The sequence below is a fragment of the Pezoporus wallicus genome, unplaced genomic scaffold (assembly GCF_028554395.1).
Source record: "Pezoporus wallicus isolate ANWC-B61680 ecotype Strahan unplaced genomic scaffold, APGP_CSIRO_Pwel_v1 contig_10160, whole genome shotgun sequence".
Lineage (NCBI taxonomy): Eukaryota > Metazoa > Chordata > Aves > Psittaciformes > Psittacidae > Pezoporus > Pezoporus wallicus.
In genome coordinates, this window is record NW_026641390.1 from 682649 (window position 1) to 703040 (window position 20392).

The window sequence follows — 20392 nt, forward strand, 5'->3', positions numbered from 1 at the left end:
GTCTGTGTTAAAGAGTTTTCTTTTTGATGTAGCTTGAGATTTTTTTGTATCTCTTCGGACACCTGATGTCACTGAATCTAGACTGTTGTCTGGTTGGCATCAGGAGTTTCTTGCTGGATTAAATATCAGTGTTCAGGATTAGCTGGTATCTTTCCCTTGGCTTGTTTCAGACAAAAGTGGAAATCTTAAACCATTTAAAAGCACTGGAACAAAAATGCAAGTAGCAGCTTGACTTGCAGGGCAGCACTTACATCATAGCCAGTTTTAGATTATTTAACGGCTTTTAAAGTGCGAAAGTGGGCCCTTTATTCCTCTTACGTACAAGTCAGAGTCTCATTATGGATAATGTGGAATTTGGGAACATTTGTTTTATATCTTAGTCTGCCACTGACTCCTCTGTGGCCCTGGAAGTTTCTTGTTTCCTGTACCCACCTCCCTGTCTTTACAATGGATGTGATATTTCTACTCCAGGTGGCTGGCAGGGATTGGATGTTGTTGAGTATGAATTAAAACCATTTAATAATGTTAATAGAATTCATACAATGGAGGAAACCTTGCAGATTTAAGGAGGGTGGGGTTTAAATCCCTTTTTGACCCAAAAGTTACTACAGTTTTACAGTTGGGCAGCATGTACCGTGTGCTTGCGCGTTCATTTGTGTGCTTGGGGGGCCAGGGCCCATTTTCCCCAGGAGAATATGACCTGCATATGCAGTTATCTTCATTACATGCAGTAATTCCAGGTATCAGGGCAGAGCATTGCTGGCCTGCCCCAAAGTTTAACTTCCCCGGTGGAATGCTCAGCCACAGCTCATGTCCTGTGCTGGTGGCAGCGGGATGCACCCATCATTTCTGGTGGCAGGGTGGGTAGGAGATCACCATCTGTTCCACTTCAGATGTGAGAATGCTTGAGATTAGTTCTGTGTGCATGAACAGAAAACACAGCTCGAAATCAATGAGGCAAAACATGTTCTGTTACATTTGCATACATTTGAAGTAGCTATAAAAAGCATTTTTACCACATTGATTTGAAAGGCTGAATTTGGTGTTTAGCATTTTTCTTTTGTGTTTATCAAGAAAAGTTTATGCTTTTCTTTGATAAGCTTCACTTTAAAAAGCCTGTCTGTTTGCAGTATGTAGAAAATAAACCACTGTGTATGATCATGCTCAGTTGAACGTGTTTTTTCTTGTCACTGCACAGTGACTAAAACCTGAGCTAGAATACGTAGCGTTTCTGTGTGGGGACAAGGTGATGCTTCCCTTTCTAACCTTCCCTGTTTTTCATTGTAGGCTTGATCCTTATACAGATCCCTATTATGACTATGAAATAGAACGGTTCTGGCGTGGTGGGCAGTATGAGAATTTCAGGGTTCAGTATACAGACCCAGATCCATACCGTAACTACAGAGTAAGTAAGGTAATATGCCTTTCCGTGCTTCTCCTTTCAGCTTTCTTCTAGGTACTTCTGGTGCTTGTCGTGTTTCCAGTGCAGGGTTGAAACAGGCCTTGTGATGGACGTTCAAGATGCTTAATCTTACAGATAGTTAAATGTTGACTTAATTACTGCACAGAACACACTCACTCTGAGTGCCAGGGGTGGGAGGAGGTTCTGTTGCAGTGTGATGAAGGCATGTTTAAGTCGGGAAGATGTTTCCTCTTGCTGGCAGCATCTCTGCGTACCAGCCTCATGCAGCCACATCTTCAGCCGTTCTTGGACATGTCAGGGGAGTGAGGGAGTTTCCAGGAAATAACCTTACTGTGGTTTGCTTGTTAGTTATTGGGACAGAAAGGACTGGATCTGGATAGGCTTGCTTAGTGTGCAGACAGAGGTTCCAACATGACTGTCCACTGCTGGTGGAGTTCCATGTTAGCTGATCAAGTCAGGTGAGGAAAGCCCCCAGCCAGCTGCTGAAATCCCAGATCAGTTGGTTGTGTAGTGCTGTAAGTTACTGAGCTCCATGAAAATAAGGCTATAAACCCTTTCCCTCCGCTTCCTTTTGCACTTATGAGGCATGTTGTGCCTCTAGAGTAGTGGCAAAAAAACAGTAAGGCCTGCTCAGTGGGGAGGATTTCAGTGGTAGAAGTAGAAAGTGGCTTTCATTTCGCTGGGAGACCTTGCTGTTCTGCAGAAGCAGCGCATAAACAGGAGCCTGTCCTCGCTATTGTTGCACATGCTGCACCATCAATTATTTTCATGGTGCTTGTTTGTACAGTTAATCAGCTAAACATGATTAGCAGTGAGAGTAAATACTTGTAAACATCAATACATTTATTTAATAAGCGTAATAAGCCAAATTAATCTTTGACAGTTGCCTTTGAAAATTACAGCTGAGTATGATGTATGCTTTGCTCCTTTCCACTTTCTGCCTGCTCAGCAGGCAGTGTTGGCCAGCAAGCTCCGCATTTATCTGTCTCAACGCTTTGCTCTGACAAGGGAGGGTGTCTGTAGTTCCTTGTGGTCCAGGACCTTGGTACCCGCTTTGTTAGGGGATGTTACCACACAGCGATTTCTCTGTTCTTTTTTGAAGGAAAGAGAGCGAGAACGCGAACGGGAAAGGGAGAACAGGCAACGAGAAAGGGAACGCGAGAGGGAGCGGGAGCGGGAACGGGAGCGGCGCCAGAGGGAGCGAGAACGGGAAAGGGAACGGGAGCGCGACAAGGAGCGCCAGCGGCGGAAAGAGGAGTGGGAACGTGAGCGCGAACGGGTGAAGAGAGATGAAAAAGACAGGCAGCACAGGGACCGGGACAGAGACCGGGACCGGGACAGGGAACGGGAAAAGGAGAAAGAAAAAGCCAAGCCCCGGTCCCCGCTGCTACCAAGGTAAGTGTTGGCTGGAATTCAGACTTGTCATTTTATCTGCATTGTTTTATCTGTGGATCGTGAACCAGGGTGATGGTGATCAGAGTGGGGGAGATCGCTGTTTCCCGCAACTCTTCAGTAAAGCGGTGGTTGCGGGAGGAAGGCAGGGCTTTAAATGAGCCTTGTTGGCCACTAAGTGGAGCTAAAACACCAGGAAGAACCGAGTGTGCATGACCTGTCTGAAAGGAGAGCATCTGTCTTTTGGCCTGTAGGTATGGAAATGTTCAGCTTGTCCCTGTTCCCTCGAGGCTAGAGCATGTCTTGGGAGGCTGGCTGAGTCCCCAGTGCTGGGGGTGTCCTTCAGATGGTGGCGGCTTTGACAAATCTTCTTTGATAAGAGGCAGGGCTGGTTTGGGAGTTTGTGGATAGCAAGTGTATCTGGAGATCTTTTAAGTTAAACTCAACAAAGAGGCTAGAAAATAGAGAAGGATTGTATGCCTTGAAATGAGTCTGTGCGAGCTGCTATGGTGGAATGTGATGTGGAGCCGGGTTTCTGCCTCGGACTGCCAATTTTCTCTGAAAATCCTAGTTCTGACCTGTGTGTAAGAGAAAAGTGAACCAGGTAGCCTAAAAGTCTAGGAATTTCAAAAGTGATTCCTATTCTGTTTGTCTGACAATTATTTAAGTACCGTGAATTAGGCATATTTGTAAAGCACTGTATAATTATCACTGCAGAATATAGAACTTGTCTTATGAAAAACTCTGGTGTCACATGTGTTGTGGACACACAAGTATGTGTATCTGTGTGTTGGAGCAAATTGGGGTATGGGGAAGCTGTTTCCCAGGTCATATTTGACCTTCTCCTTCTGCCTGATGTCTGTGGTGTTTCTTGAGCACTAGAGGAAGGTGTGAAACATCATGAGCATGGTGTGTTTTAACAAACAACAGTGCTAAGGTGGCCCTGAATGGGTTGCTGCATGGAATTGTGTGGTTTCGGGTGGGAGCAGGGTTTTGTCTTGAATCTGATCCTAAATTTTTATTTGCATTACCAGAAGGAAATGTGATTTTTGACGGTGACCTTTTTTTTTTCCAAGAGGAAGTCACAGTTTCAGAACAGTTTGAAGGTGTCTTGTGAGCACTTTGGTGCCATAGCAGAGTGGTTACAGGAGTGTATTCAATTACATGCTACATTTAATTATAATCTTCACTTACAACCATAATTTATGCACCTTAATTACCACATTTGCTGTCGGTTCTGCTCTTGTTCAGTTAGTGCTGGAAGAGATCTTGCTGTCCAGAGCTATGTGATGATGATGATGAAAGTGATATCAGATGATGGACAGCTCAGGTTGTTAGTCATTAACAGTCACTGTGACTGCAGTCACTGCACAGTTCAGTGTGTTAGCTGCTTCTTCCTTTGACACTCATGGGGCAGGGATTTGTGGGAGCTTTTGCTCTTAGTGCTGCCCAGGGTTTGCTGGGCAGGAGCGGTGGCCGCGTTCCCCAATCTTGAATCCGTCTCACCCATGTAACCATGTGTGTGAGTTGAGAGATGCGATTTGTGGTGTTTGTGATACATGCTTTGTGAATACAGGTTCCCTACTTCTTGCCCATGCCCCTTCTCTAGCATAAGCACTATTTAAAGGAGGTTTAAAAGCTGGTGACAAGAAGCATCATTTTTATGTTGAATAAGGAGCTAGTATTGAGCAAAAAGCTTTAAAATCTCCACGGAAAATCTTAGGTGAGCACCTACACGCAGTATCTCCTCCTAGGGAAGAATGGAATTAATGGCAGTACTTATCCCATTAAACTGAAAGCCCTGCTTGTTAAAGGCAGCTCTCCAAGTACCCTTAATGGTTCTTCAGTTCTTGCTGTTGAAACCCATATCAATGCGAACACTCTTACTGAAGCATTTACAGGTGTATGGGTGTTTGCAGAGAAAACAAAGCTGCAGAAGTAAGTTTTGAAAAAGCTTTTCAGCAAAGTGAATACATGAGTCCATTTCTTTTCCCTTGGAGAAGACATCTCTCATCCAGCAGCTTGTTTCCCTACACAGTATTCCCCAGAAGCCTCCATCACACCTGCAGTGTGACTTGGCTCTGGACGGTGCCGTTTTGTCCCGCATAACCTTTTTGACAGACTCCAAACTTCTTTGTGGGAGTCGGAGCTGTCTCACCTTTCCTCTGAATACCTTCATGCCATGCTGCAGAGGGTCAGGTTTGGGACTTTGGGATTAAACAGCTCCCGAGTTTTTTTGATGTGTAAAGTGCTTGTGATTGCTTCACACTTCCTGGACAGCAGGATGCGTGATAGTGGCGTTGCACTCACCTATGGGTGTATTTATAGACTCTGGGCTTTCCCTAATTGCTAGATCCTAGCTTTTGGCAAGTCCGGCCATTCCAGGCATCATAGTGCAATGGATGAGGGCTGGTTCTGCCCAGCTGCAGGCAGCTGCCCGTTAACATTCCTGCACCAAAGGCAGCACCGAGCCCACGCGGCCCTGCTCTTCACTTAGTAATGAGCTGGGGAGATTGAAAAACTGCTCCACAGAGGTTGTGCAACAGGCCACGAGCTTTGCCAAAGGCAGAGCTGAGGATGTCTGTAATTACAGGTAGATGCCAGTCTGTCCATCAGTTTGAAGCTCGCTCAAGTAGAGGCTGGAACAAACCGATGTACAGACTGTGGATTTGAAAGGATGAAAGAAAATGAAAAGCAAATAGCCAGGAGTATGGAAACAAATTCTCCTTCCATTATATTGAAAAGTAGGAAAGCTTAATCTGATCTCTAAACAACAGCAGAGCAGTTATGGGTAATAACACAGAGGACTTCCTGGCATCACTGGTTGCTACAGATGAGGAGGATTAGAATTTAACAACAAACAGTGATTATAAACCCTAATGGACTTGGTGGCAAATGCTTCTCCTTGAACCTTTTAAAAGAGGCTGCAGTGTTTAGGCTTCAGGTAGGATTGTCACGTGTGGATTGGGCTCTTCTCTTCTTTGACAGAGCGTGCAGTTGCTGCTTTGTGCTTTGGGTTGGTTTTTTTTTGCCACCCCCCCCCCAAGCTTAAGATGAGCACTCAAAGAAGTTTATGATCTGAGATTGCAATGCTAGTAAAATTGTTCCTCCCCCTCCTCCTCCTCCCTCCTCAGGCATTGAACACTTAAAACAAGCCAGGACACTTTATGATTGACTGGAGGGATAACTTGGCTGTCTGGCCTCGTGTTCCCCATCTCCAGAACAAGTTCTGATGCCTCAGGCTGTGACTGATTTTGCTGAGTGCAAAATTTCTCGTTTATATCTCTGTCTTGCCACTGTAGCTCCCTGCTGTGCAAAGCATTTTGGGGATAAAGAAATGCCATGAAATGTTAGTTGAAGAAACTTAGAGCAGTGCAGGATGATGTTACCCAGACTGCCAGACTCAGCTGCAAGCAAAGGCCCTATCCACAGTAGTATTACTTTGCTTTAATCCTTCTATTGTTGCATAGGTCTTTATCCTGCTATCACTCAAGTGAATCTGATTGTTTCAGGGTCACATTAAGCAACAGTCAGTGTCATGGGACCTGATAGCGGTTATATTTCCAAAGCACCAAGGGATGTTGAGGGGTTGGACCCACTGGTGAAAGCAGCAGGCTCAGTATCATTGCCACATTTGCTTTGGTGGCGCTAGGTGGTCCTCAATCGTGTAAGGAAGAGGAGGGAAGCACTCCTGTGCTGCAGGTCTATGAGCTGGATGCTGTTTTCTTTCCCACCAGGGTTTCCTTTGCAGGAGATGCTGTGGGCCCTGGTGAGAAGCAGCATGGCAAAACGAGCCTTTGGGTGAGGTCTCTGTCTTCTCCAGGCCTTGAAGTTTGTCCTGAAAGCTGACCTAAAAGCTATTTCCATGCAGACAGGTTTGGTCAGAGCCCATGATAATTCTGTGCTGGTGCCAAGAAGGGCGAGGACAAGGTGGCTGTTGTCTTCAGAGTTGTTCCAAAGGCTGACAGGAGGTGACAGCAGCTCTGAAGCTGCCAGGAAGGAGCAGTGTCTTGGTGAACCATGCCGTGATTATCACACACACAACGGTTGTTTTTTTCTGGAATGAAAAAGACTATTGATGGAGTGCACTTATGCAGCCATTAAGATACAGAAATAACACCTGCAGGCAGGGACACAGTGACATTTAAAGCAATGTCAGAAAGTAGCAAGTCATTAAATCCTTTGTAAAACCCTTCAAGCAAGGAGCACTGTGCTACTTTGCAGCTTCTGTTAAGGTGTCAGTAGCCCTCAATTGTGAGATGCTATATAAAGCTGCAGACCCTGGGACAAAAGATTATGCTATCACACTTGTGTTGTTTTTCCAAGCTACCTCAAGTTGACTTGCAGAAGGTTGTTGTTAATCTCTGGGCTGAGCAAGTTAATAAGCAGGATAACCTGGAGTCTAAAATCAATGAATGCAAGTTACCCAGGGCTTGCAAGTTAGAAAGTGATGGAATGAGGTTGATTAGATAGAGGAGTGGCAAAAGTAAGGGAATGCAAATGGAGTGATTCATGACTCTCTATGTGTGTGATCATAAACCAACTGAACTCGTTTTTTGGAAGAATCTGTAATTCTAAGTGTTCCTGGGTCTTCATCATCTTCTCCAGCAGCTTCTGATGGTCTCCCCATGCTGCTGTCTGGTTCTGCTCCCTGGTTTTTGTGGGGGGTCTCAATGAAAGCAGCTATCACTCAAATAGAGCTAGGTGTTTTGGTGGGCTTAGCAATAGCATCCTATCCTGTTGCATAAAGGTGGTGTGATAAGCTGGTGGATTTTGTCTTCTTTCATGTTCCCCTGTGGAAATATAGTCTGTTTCTTAAAAGAAATCCTCTGTTTGTCCTAACACAGGAGGGAGAGCAGGCAGGAAAGACAACTCTGTGCTCTTCCTGGTTTCGAGTCAGGTACTGGGAAGACCCTGCAGGGCTCTGAATAGGTCTTACATCCACGAGAAGCTACCAAGGGGGAAAAGCAGCCTCTGTCAGGAGGCATAGGTTTGCTCTCAAGGCGTCTGCACCTTCTCTGGGCAGCTTCTTAGAGTGAAGATAGCAAAGAGAAGCAAGTGGCCCCAGGCTGTTTGGTTTCCCGGGCTGAAACAAGGGGGTTTGACTCCAGCTGGAGCAGAGCTCTGGGCCTCCATTGCACACAACAGGTCTGCTATGCTGCCTTCAGCACTGCCCCGTGCAGCACTGCTCAGAAGAGGATTTCCCTGCTCCCCACATGCAGAACATGCCCTGTGCTGACACTGTGGTTCTTTGGACTCGTAGTTCAGTGCCCTGTATGGTAACACTGCGGTGATAAGCACCATAACTTGTTTACATCCCTGGTTTTGGGGGTGCAGTTTCCAGCCAGAGCAATGCAACCTGTTTAGACAGCTTCACTTTCATTTCTGCTCACATTTCATTTGGGAAATTCATGATAATTAAAACTCTCAATGAAGCAAATTGGCAAAACTTCTCAAAGTTCTCCACAAAGCATTTCTGTTGGCTGGAGTTTTCATTAGTCTTCATGGTACTTGAGGTTCTGCCTCCGCTTCCACAGTAGAAGGGTTTCGTAACCCTGAATCAAGATGAAGGGCATCGAGTGACTCAGATGTGCATCTCAAGGAATGTGTTTTTCTTTGGCATTTCAGAGATGGAATTACTGGAAAGATCTCCCACACTGGATTTTATTAAGATCTTGCAAAGACCGGGGCAGAATCACTGCGTGCGGGTACCTCTCATTTAGAGGAGGCTCTCAAGGCGTCAAATGCTCAGCCCTTAGGGTAGATCGCATCTGGGATATGTTTATCTACCTGCTGTGATGATTTCATACTGCAGGTTCAGATTGTATCTCCACTATTTAATTTCAAAGCCTCTCCCCATCTGGCTTTGAAGAAATCTTTCTTTTTTTTTTTTTTAAGCAACTGATAACTCTTTTAGATTGAAACATCTTGAGAAAAGCATATTCTCTGCTAATGCTTCACCAGCATCAGTTGGCACCGGCTCCAAGGTTCAGCATTTCCCATCGTAGCTCCACATAGGTGGGTTTTGGGAGCTCTTGTCCATCTCAGTGTAAGTGCTTTTACTGTGCCATGGACACTGGACACTGCTGGGGTTTATCTTGCAGTGATTGCAGGTCCCTTTGCAGCTGCTTGGGCACATGGATCCGGTCATTCCTCGAGTCCGCTTCCTCTGGAAAATTCCACTGACAGCGCAGGGAAGCTGCAGGTGCTGACGCAACGCTTTCCTGCAAGAAACCAAACGGCTTTTAAGTCATCACTGGACTTTCCTCCCTCAGAAAACCGAGCTGTAACTGCTGGCCAAAACAGTAGCCCCGGAGCCAGCCTGACGTCACCCTCCACCGTGGGTGATAAGGTTTGCGTTACTTGTGGGAGCCGTGTCCCACGGGGAGGGGGAAGAAAGGAGCCACTTTCCCCAGGAAGCTTGTTTTCCCCCTCTAAGATTAGAAATGCTTTGGTGTCATTCACACAAGTACACGAGGAGGAAAACTTGAGCCGTGCAGCTCCGCTCTTCCCCCTTTGCCTCCACGTCCTTGTTGAATTCAGTGACGTGCTTCAACCAGGGTTTATTTGGGAGCCTGAGCGCGTGCAGTTGGGAGCTGGCTGACCTACGCTGTGGTTTGCCTTGCCAGCTGGAGCTGCCTTTGTTCCTCCTCTCGTTGCCAAAGCCACGTTCAGCTTCAGTTCTCCGCTTGATTGCTGTAATTAAATTCGAGCCAAATATGCATTAACGTGTTCGTTCTGGAAAATAAAGCATTTAGTTATTTTTAAGGTTAAAATGGGCTTCGGAAATAGCTACGCTCTGCAGACCTTGCTCGTGCCCTGGTGACGCAGGATGCAGCTCCTCAGGGCTCTGCAAGGAAATTAAGGTGCTTTTGATCAGTCTGTCTTGTCAGTCTCTTTCTCCCTCTCTAATTCATTTGATTTTTAAAGCCTCATGGCATGGGTTTACCTAATTAGGGTGTTAATTCTTAAATATTTGAGATGTTTCCCAAAAATTTGGTGGAAAAAGAGACCAGGATTCACACACATGCTTTGGTAGCCTTTGCCAGCCACACTTTATGCATTGGGTTTGCCTCCAGCACCAGCCTGGGTAATTCTGCTGGGTTGAGGATAAGCTCATTTGAAGCACCGTGAGCTGATCTCCAAGCTCACCACCATGAAGCAGTCGAGCTTTTTCTCTCCTTTCCCTGCTCTGTTCATCATGAGTCAGTTCCTGCCTTTGTTCAAACCCTACTGGTTGGATTTGCAGCAAATTGCTTTTGTTTTGTTCCTCTTTCTGTTGAATTAAGGAGTTGAGTTGGCACCAGGAGAGCTCCAGACAGAGCCAGATCCAGCACAAGACAGGAAGGAGAAAAATCAGTTATAAGAGTGAAAGTGAGGAGGAAGCCTCCTGCTTCTTGGGATCAAACACATCGCTCAACCCACCCAGCATGAAGCATGCGGAGCAACTATTGCATTCAGCATAGCTCTGGGCAGCCTTCCTGCCTGGTCTGGGCCGGGAGCCACAGGCTGGTAAATGCTGCCTCTTTCCAATGAGCTTTCCTCTACAGGCCTTAAGGCTTCCTCCACTTTCATCCCAGCAACTGCCTGGTATCAGTGTGTGGCAGTAAATGTGATTTGGAACACTGACTATTGTGGGCTGCCAGCCTCTAACAGTCTCTCTGGTGAAACTCACAGAGGCTGTAACTGAGATGTTAGTCTAAGGTGGATGGTGAGGATCTTGGCAGTTGCTCCAGTTCACTGTCAGTTCTGACTCCTGAATTCCACTGGGGGAGACGAGCCAAATGGCATCAGATAGCAGTCATTGTGTTAAGTTGAACAAGTTTGTTTGGTGATGCTACATGTTGGGCACGCAGGTAGCTCTTGAGGAAAGACTTTGAAAATGTCCTGACACGAGCATCATCTTTCTTTCTTGGCTGTCATATGGTAACATATTTACTGCTGAGTCAAAAAGCCAAAGCATAACCAGAAACGAGGCTTTCTGTTGTGGTTTTCCTGGGGTAAAAACCTTTCCTCCAGAAAGTGACTTCATCGAGAGAGAATTGCATCAAACCAGGTAATAGGTGCAAGTAATGAGATTTGCTTTCCTAGTCATCTTTGCTCCAAGCTCGCGCCCAGGTTGTATTGTTCAGCCTAAGTTGTTCCCACGTGGGGTTGGAGCTGAGGTACAGCTGCTGTTGGATGTGAATTGGGCAAGTTTGGGGGCTTTTGTGAGAGAGACACAGAATAAGTTTGGTAGGAGAGTTTTCTGTCTGAAAACTATTGTTGGAGAGAGGGGCAAGGGTTTTTGTTGGCTTTCACATGTATCACATCTCTTCCTCCATTCTGCTGTTCTTGATGCTGGAGAAGCTGTGGCTGCCCCATCCCTGGCAGTGTTCAAGGCCATGTTGATGGGGCTTGGAGCAACCTGCTCTAGTGGAAGGTGTCCCTGCCCATGGCAGGAGGTCTGAGCTAGATAAGCTTTAAGGTCCCTTCCAGCCCAAGCCAGTCTGTGATTCTGTGTTGACTGTTCCCAGCCTTCTTATCTCCTGATTCACACTTAGTTATTTTGATGGTACTCTAAAGGTCAAGATGGCTTCAAAATGAGTTTGTATTACATCTGCTGGAAGGAGAGCTTCACCCTGGCTACAAATACTTAAGTGTTATCAGAGTATAAATAATAAGTCCAGTTTATCTCAACCCCATATTCAGGGTCATGGTCTTCCTCTGTGATTAGATACTCAGATACAGTTGTGGCTGTAATATTTAAACCTAGACCAGTCTACTGCAGATGACTATGTGCTGTGCTAAATAGCGTACATTAGAGCAGCACTAGAAAGGATGATCATGCTGAGTGAAGATGCTAGTGAATAATGCTGACCCATAACCCTGCTTGGGACTCTCTCACTAGACAGCAATTTTGTGTTGCTAATACGTAAGTGACCTGTTCTGAGGCTGGAATGAGACGTGTGGGAGAGGTGAATGTGAAAGAAGAGTTTGTCCTCCCGTAAAACTCTGTATATACTGAGATAGATGTGGGAGAAATTGCTGGACTTAATCAGCAGCATAGGGAAGGAGTAAGATGCTTCACTGGACTTTAAAGTCAGCATGTACAAGTTCTGGAAGAGGTGAGAGGCCATAGGAGTTCTAACTGTGTTTTAATACAGCCAAGTGAGGAGCAGATGAAACTTGTTAGTGACTAGTGAAGCCTTCAAAGGGCTGCTGATGAAGAGCTCTAATTATCCTGTTGCTGTTGAAAAAGTATTGTGGCAAGAAACTCTGTCCATAGGATTATTAGAAAACTTGGAGGTTGCTTTTTATCTGAAAAGGTAGAGGAAGTTGTGTGGGGAGTGGTTGCTTCAGTCCTGTGACTAATGGGGTGGTACTGGCTGAACCCAGCGATGGAAGGTGCCTTTCCTCCCCCAAATCCTCAGAGATCTCATTGTTTTGAGAAAAGGAATAAAGGCGCTATTACTGATAATTTGATGAGCACAGGAGCCTTCATAAACCTTTCAGCAAGAGCAAGCTTTGCTTAAAACCCAAGAGGGAAGGTTATAAGCAGGTACTTTAACAGTCATATGCAGGTTAGAGTGAGGGCAAGGAAAAATCCCAGGTTTTATCACCCATAGATAAGAGAGGTAATAAAGTCTAGGCCGGAAGAAATGTAACTCATCCTGGAATACTTGAAGTATCCGATGCAGGTGCTGAAAAGTTAGCCCTGAACTATTCTCAAATGGTTGTAGGGGAGAAGGGAACCCCGGGCAACCAAAGCAAAAGAGGAAATAGAAGTAGAGCCCTTGAAAGGCAAGGGAGGAGATGGAGGGTATCTAATATCATGGTTATCAACAACAGAGCACATGTTCAATGGTGTTTGTAAGCACTTAGAGAATAATAGGGTGATAAAACAGCCATTATGAACTTCTTTATGCTTAGTTGGTGAGGTAACCATCCCCTTTGTAAGGGTAAAAACAGATGGATGTGTCTTGGCTGTGGACTTGTGACACAGGCCCACATGATGTTCTGATGAGAGAACTGTAGGAGCGTGACTGAGGCTGAATCCCTTTTCTTAATGCCTACTAGTTGTTTCCAGCAGTTTGCTGTATCGAGGCAGTGTTTCAGATGCACACTTGATGTCCTTAGTCTACCTCTGTGTAGTATTTTCAGCAACTGCCTACCAGGTTTGGGTTGCTCCAGCTGTAGCAACTTGACGTAAGTGTAGGAAGAGCCAGATTTCCTGTTCCATTCCCTCTCACATCTGTTTCTGCCCACTCTGTGGAGGCCAAAAACCAAAGCTGAAATCAGCTGGCAGGTTGCTGCTTGGTCAGTATAACAAAGTAGTTGATAAAACTCACAGGTAGTGCTGTTTTGATGGGCTTGCAGTCATTGATTGACAAAATGATAGCTGCTGTAACATGTCATCACTCCAAAGTGATGCTGAATATCTCACAGTGGAGGTTAAGAGATAGTATTGTTATAAATGATGGATTTCTGAGATGTTTTCCTGGTCTTGTGTTTCTATTAGCCTTTATACACATACACACACACACATATATATTATATATATATATGTATATATATGAATTAATCCTATCTGCTTCTGTCTGCTTTCCAGCCGTCAACCAGAGCCACCAAAGAAGGAGAAGGAGGCAACCACAATTACCACCACTCAGTCGAAGAGAGCAGATGAATGGAAGGACCCCTGGCGCCGATCAAAGTCTCCCAAAAAGAAGCTTGGTGTGTCTGTGTCTCCCAGCCGTGCACGCAGGCGCCGAAAAACCTCTGCTTCTTCAGGGTCTGCTTCTGGCTCCTCAAGGTGAGTGAAGGCAAAGAGCATGTCGCATCCAAGCTGTGTTAATGTGTAAGGGAATGCAGTGCGGTGCTTTCTTGTCAGTGGAAGGTGTTTAGATGTTTGGAAAAGCAGTTTAAGACTCTTAGTAGCAGCTATGAAGACCAGCATATATAGGTAGTGAGATGGAAGTCAAGGGGAGTATTTAACTGTGGGTGCTCTGTTGTGACCTGTTGAAGACTAAGAAAAGTCCTTGGAAAAGTCACTCTTCAGATAAACTAGACCTTGTTGCAGACCACAAGATGAGTAACTCATCTAGATGACAGCTGACCTTAGCAGAAGCAGAAAAAGCTGGAAGCTGTAAACATTGGAGCCTGTTTGCTCCAGGAGTGCTTGGGAGATGAGGGGAGCCCAGGAAGGGCAGACTGGTGCTGCTAGGGGGAAACTGGGGTTGTGGAGGCTCAACACAGCTTTAGAGGGCTGAAGTGGAGCTTGGAAACCAACGGGTGTAAGCTTAAGGGAAATCCACCTTTCAGGAAGAAGCATCCTGAATTTAGGGGAGTTGAGGCATAAGCTGGATGCATTTTCTTTAAATGCTTGAACTTGAAGCTCCTGAAAAGGGGGGGAAAATGTATCAGAGAGGAATGAGGAACATGCTGAGTTGAAGATATGAATCTAAAAACCAAAGCCCTCCTGAAGCAGATAGCTTTTCTTGCTGGGATCACTGCACCTGAGATTTTTCTGTTATCTCCTGTGTGACCTAACCTATCAGGGGATCGTCAGGTGTGAAGGCATGAAAATGTGTGGAAGGAGTTCCTGAAGAGGGATGGAAAATCAGTAGCTAAGGGAAGGGAGGCCTGTTTGAGAGCACAAAGATGGTAGCAACAGCTAAAAGGAAAGGGTGGATGAAGGAGAAGCTGTAGTCCTGACAGGTCACTATGGATAAGTCAAGTAGGTTTTGGAGCAGTGTTTGAGAACTTGGGAAGAGCAAACAGGAAACAAGACCTTGGTCTCAGTAGACTTCTTGTTAGGCTTTTAATCTAATATGTTTCTTTCAGGTCCTCTTCTCGTTCATCCACCTATTCTGGTTCAGGTTCCTCACGATCTCGTTCCAGATCATCGTCTTACAGCTCTTACTCTAGTCGCTCTTCAAGACACAGCTCTTTCTCAGGCAGCAGGTCCAGGTAATGACTCCTTGGATGTGGAAATAATGATTTACGGCTTTCCAGACACTTGCTAAGAGCTGCTTGTGCTGCTGCTTAAAAGCAAATAGCCAAATCTTGAAATAAGACACTCAAACCACTTTTGTGAGTGAGGGAAATACAATAGACTGCAAGGCAGCCTGCTGATTTTGTTGTTGAATGAAGCACATACATCAGCCACCCCCTTCTCGCCCCAGTGCTCCCACCCACTGTGCTGTTGTGGCTAGGTTCTTTCCCATGCCTGTGGTAGCTGAGCAATTGTAGAGCCTGGCTGAGATGAACTTTTCCATCATTTGCATTTTATGATTGGAAGAAGTTACCGGTATCTCTTCTCTATTGCACTGGAATTTCTGTTTAAAGAGGCAAATCATGTTTCTTTATTAAAGCAGTTGTGTCTTGTAATAGTCTTTATACTTCAAAGTAGCAGTTCAGTGTCCCATGCTGATTAAAGGCTCGTTTATTGCCCTGCCACTTCCTTGCCCCTGCAGACTGTAAGTCTGGAATATGCATAGTGGGAGAACTGGCTCCTTAGGCACCTCTTCAGAGCTGAAATCACACAGATGCCCAGAGTGGATCACACAGTTGATGTCAGTGTTGGAGATGTGGTTTCTCCTAGGAAAGGCTCAGGTGGGAATTATCTTGATGCAAGCACATAGTGTTTCTGGGGAGCAGGCTGGCCTTCCCCCATCCACCACATCCCTTGGCAGGACAGCACCAGGCAGAGGTGACACTCCAGTTAGATGCCTCTGTGGGAAGGCAGGAGAGTGAGGAACACCCTAACTGTTCTTCAGAAGGCAAATTGCCGAGGTGTCTGGCTTTCTGAAGTAGTAGGCTGCAACAAGGGTACTTCCAGCCTTGGTGGTGGGATGAATCACTCCAACGCCAGCATCTGGTGAGCTGTGTAAGTGACTTGCTTCTTTGGTCAGTCCTGATCTTGGGAAACAGCCTTTGCCCTTTGATCTGTTGGCTTTGATATACTCTGCTTGTTTGGGGTTTTTTTTAACCCCTTTGTGTTCCATAAGTTGTGGATACCCAGTTAGATGTATTATTGTCTTTCTCCCGAGAGTTTTCTTTTTCTCTGCTGTTTAAAGGGTAAACTGTACATGGAGTTACAGGAATATAACAGAGGTCAAAACAAATCATGCCGAAATTGCAAGTCAAAATCCTGCTTGTTTTCCCCTTATTTCTCCCTCAGAAGAGAATACAGAGAGTATGGAGAAAGCCTCGGGTGTTGGTATGGAATATCTGAGTGCCTCTCTTGCAGTCAACCCTATTTTTGACTTTTGTTTTCTACTTTTACCACTGTTCTGGTGACAGAAGTTAGTTCTGTTGAACAGAATCCAAATATAAAACTAGGATAACCTCAGACCCACAGGAACTAGGTCCTGGAATGCAGTCTCTAGCCAAAGGAGGGGGTGATGGCTGAGTGCACCAGTCACAGAGATCGATGTGTCCTTTCTTTCTAGGTCACGGTCCTTCTCATCTTCACCCTCTCCTTCTCCAACACCATCTCCACACAAGCCACTTGGGAAGGCTAAAGGGGATTTATTACCACCTGCTGGGAAAGGGTAAGGCTTCATCTCGATTCTGGTAGAGCAGTGCAGAAGAAGCTCCAAACAGGAGCCCAGTCCCTGAGTCAGACCCTTCCGGCCTGGTTGACAGCTTAAGGAAGAAATGGAAGGTGGAAAATATGACCTGTATAGAAGAGCGCTTAGCTTTGCATATTTAATTAAAAGATGACACTTTTACTTATTAAATCCAACTGTACAAGTAACCTTAAGTGTTATATGTATACACGAGTGTTTAAACACATGCATGATTTATTACTCAAACATTCTGTGTGTGCAGATATGTTTACACAGGAGCTATAAGAAAGTTTAGTTCATTCCTGTACTCTGGCTTTAGTTAATGTACAGCCTTGGAATAAAGAAATGGTTCAGCTTCATCTACTTCTACATTTGTCACATTGATGACAAATTAAAGCAGTACTGTAGGGGTGAAACTGTTTTTGGCAGATTATCCTAGCACTCCCGCTCTTTTAAATACTTGAAGCTGTTATTTCACAAACTCCTGTAATACATAGTAAATTATGGATACGTTGGCGGTGACACAACACCATAGTGATGTCACCTCTTTCAAGGTGACCTGCAAATAGATTACACCATGGGAATGCCCCTGAATTCTCCAGAATACAGGACAATCCCCTTTGCCATACTTCTCGTACCTAATTGACCTTCCTTTGTTGTTTTTTCCTTCTCAATTCAGAGGGTTCAACCCTTTCAGGACATGCTCTCTGCCTGCAGCGATGTCTTTACACCCTTCTGGTGCATATTGCAGTGCTGGTTTGGTGACACACGATACCAGCCAACCTGCACTAGTATGGGGATTGTTTTCGCTGCATAACACTGCATGTGCTTAATCCTGTGTTCTGCAGGGAATAAACACAGATACCCTTAAGCACAAGAGGAGGAATTAACAGTCTCTATTTTTGTATGCAGACGGCTGCCGCCTCCCCACTTAATACTAGGTGTGACATCAGTGCTGGGGATGTTGAGGAGTAACCAGCTATTAGAGCAGAGATTGGAGTGCTCTGAGCCCAGAATTGAGCAGTGCTGAAGAACCAAAGCACAACTCACATAGTGGAGGGTAGATAAAGTCTCAAAACAGTGTGTAGTGGTCCTCTGCAGTGGTGTTACCCACCAAGCATTCCACAGGGAAACTCAAGCCAAGGATGGGTCCTATGGGATCCATCTGCATACACAGGCTCTTTTGTACCCTGATCTTTGTAAGAGAGTGAGAAAGAGGATTTCTGCATAAACTGTGTTTGATTCTGAAACCTGACTGGCAGATTTTAAGTAGGTGTATGTGTTTTGGATAAAAATGCACAGAGTCAAACAGATAAGAAACAGTGATTCCACACGGTCTACTTCAGCAGTTAATTACAAGTCAAATGTCTCCAAAACTGGCTGTTGTAAAGTAACTTACGTCTGAAAAGGTGACTTGATTTAGAATGTGGGAAATGGATCCCTTTGGGGGGATCTGCATTGAGTGTGGTTTGGTGATACAGCAAGTGTCTGTAGCTACAGTAACCTGTGTAACATTCAGTCATCAACAAACACGAGTGCATTTCATCACTTTTTGAGAACATCTGTGGTCTGTACCTACGGATTTTGATGACAAAATCATGAAAACGTTCCTTTTGTAGTGAAAAATCTGTGAAGAAACTAGCTGCCCTTCCAGTCCTTCAGCCACTCACTAAAATTACAACAGCTGCACCTGAGCCAGCCAAACCCGGGGATAATCGAGAGGCAAGAAGGAAGGAACGTCAGACCAGGACTCCACCCAGGAGGTAAGAAAGCTGTGGGGTGGAGTGAGGCTTGATCTCCAAGTAGATACAGCAAATCCTGGGGTTCTCTCAGGTGTCCCCGACTGCAAGGGCTTTTCAGTATTAAAGGAGAAATCTGTTTCCTGGGGCAGGAAGGAAATGGGGAGAGAGGGAAGGAATTGGGGGTGATGCTAGTGACTAGCCACAGCGAATGGCTCCTGCCACTGAAGGCTGGCTGGGGAACGAAGTAGGTGGAATACATTAAATGTGTCAAAAAGCAGGGTCTGCAGTGCAAAAAAAGGCATGTTTCAGAGCCGCTGGTTGCAGAGGCCATGCAACAAGGAAGGAGAGGTGTGTTTGATCCAGAGAGCAGACCTGATGTGTTGGAGTGGTGAACTTTGTGGCAATGGGTTTGGACCATTTACTCAATGTCTGCCAGTGTGCAGGGAGTATTTGCGTGGTCCTGGGAGCTGGTTCATCAGCACTCAGTAGAACTACTGCAGGACAGGAGGGAAAAGTCCACTACTTTCACTCACCCCCATAGAGAACTTGCTGGCTCTGCTTTGTCTTCCTAGCTTCAACCTGTGTGACTAGGTTGAATGCTTCAAGTGTCCTGTTCTGTCTGTCCTCTTAACCGTTTCTGTTGCATGCTTCAAGTGTCCTGTTCTGTCTGTCCTCTTAACCGTTTCTGTTGCCTTTCTTCTCCCTTTGCATTTGAAATGAGAGAGGCTTCTGATTTGTTTCAAGTGAGAGCACTTGTCTGTATTTAAACATGCTTATTGGCCTTAATCCATTGAACTGTATTTGAATGGTGTTTATGTGTCTAGTCTATGGAACCAAAGATTCGGTGCATAAGAAGTGTATATATTACAAATGCCTGGTTTATGGGCACACAAGGAGACTGATAACGTGTTATTACTGCAGTAAGGCATATATGCTTTTTCTAGAATGGAGTTTTCCATCATGAATGTGTCAGTGTGTTTTGAAGATGGCTGGAAATACTGTTTCCACTAAGGTTTTCAGAAGCATTCTGAGTCAGTTCTTCATTTTGTGCAGGATTACTTCTCCCATTTCTTCCCAGTAGCCAGAGGCTTGGCCTCTGAGCAGTTATGTGCCCATAGGTGAAAACAGATCACAACAAATTATTTTCTCTAGAAACTCCATTAGTTCTAGTTCCCATTTCACTTTAACTGGTTAATAATAATGTTGGATATCTTTATTCTTTATTCCAGTCTTGGGGTTTGGGATCTTGTTTTTCCGTGCTTATACCCACACAAACTCCAGTGTCCTCTAATCTCCCTGCTGTGCAAAAGACTGCAGCTCTGTTTATCTTAGTACTGGTGTGTTAGTCACAAAAAATGGGTATGATTATTTGTAAAGCCTGAAATACAAGGTAGTACCACTGTGTAGTTGCAGTTAGCAATTTCTCTCAGTAGGAAGCATTTGCTCCTGGTATCAGTACGGGATTAAGTTACTTGAGATCATTCTGTGCCTGGCTTTCATTAGCATTATTCAGTCTTGCATAAAACACCTGCTGTTCAGAAAACAGATGCTTCCTCAGGACTTCAAAGGTTGAGAAGAACATCTGAAACAATTACACATCCAAAGCACTGATCTCATGTGTAGTACGGGACTACAGCATCATGTTCAAACTGTCCTTCAGCACTTCCTCCCAACACCATTTCATGACAGCACAGCAAGGTGAGGATGCCATTTGCTGTCTTGCAGGCGGACCATCAGCGGCAGCATCAGTGGCAGTGCCAGCAGCTACAGCGGTTCCAGTTCCCGATCTAGGTCCTTGTCTCGGTCTCTCTCCAGATCTCATTCCAGATCATCATCTGCCTCAGTCTCCCACTCTCCGTCTGGGTCCAGGAAGTCCAGGTACAGCCTTGATCCTTCACAACCTTTGTTGAAGTAGGAGGAGATTATAACTGTTGTTCACTGTTGTGGTTTTCTCAGCAAAAGCTCTCAGTAGCTTCAAGTATCAGAAGCTGTAGGTAAATAGGATGTGAAACAAGATTGTTTGTGTGGTGTTACAAATCCAAAGTCCTGAATCATGACAGTAGTATGACATTGGTAGCGTCCTTGTGCCTTATTCAAGGAAATAATCTACCATGTGTACCAAGCTGTCCATTTTTTTTACTTAAATTATAAACAAAATACCTCCTTATAGCCACGGTTGATCCCACATCCTAATTTACTTAGCAGTTAACAGTTTCAGGCAATGGAGCTTTGCTCTTCTAAACCTCTGCTACCTCTGATTACTGGATGTCCTTAGGGAAGAT

General features: G+C 45.2%; 2 protein-coding genes across 6 annotated transcripts in view; one reads left to right on the forward strand and one right to left on the reverse strand.

The window, feature by feature from the left end:
• ZC3H18 (zinc finger CCCH-type containing 18) overlaps positions 1–20392 on the forward strand; it is a 47524-nt gene that overhangs the window by 17870 nt on the left and 9262 nt on the right. For 3 of the 5 annotated variants that reach the window (XM_057423504.1, XM_057423508.1, XM_057423506.1), the window contains 7 exons: positions 1288–1414; positions 2526–2818; positions 13407–13607; positions 14639–14764; positions 16249–16350; positions 17988–18131; positions 19836–19988. In XM_057423504.1, the coding sequence (XP_057279487.1) occupies positions 1288–1414; positions 2526–2818; positions 13407–13607; positions 14639–14764; positions 16249–16350; positions 17988–18131; positions 19836–19988 (1146 nt within the window). The remainder of the gene's footprint in view (positions 1–1287; positions 1415–2525; positions 2819–13406; positions 13608–14638; positions 14765–16248; positions 16351–17987; positions 18132–19835; positions 19989–20392) is intronic. The other 2 variants (XM_057423505.1, XM_057423509.1) reach the window with 1 other exon arrangement.
• Positions 6022–20392, reverse strand: part of LOC130606894 (cytochrome b-245 light chain) — a 33827-nt gene continuing 19456 nt past the window's right edge. Inside the window, exon 7 of the mRNA XM_057423511.1 lies at positions 6022–6031. The gene's annotated coding sequence lies outside the window, so the exon portion shown is untranslated. The remainder of the gene's footprint in view (positions 6032–20392) is intronic.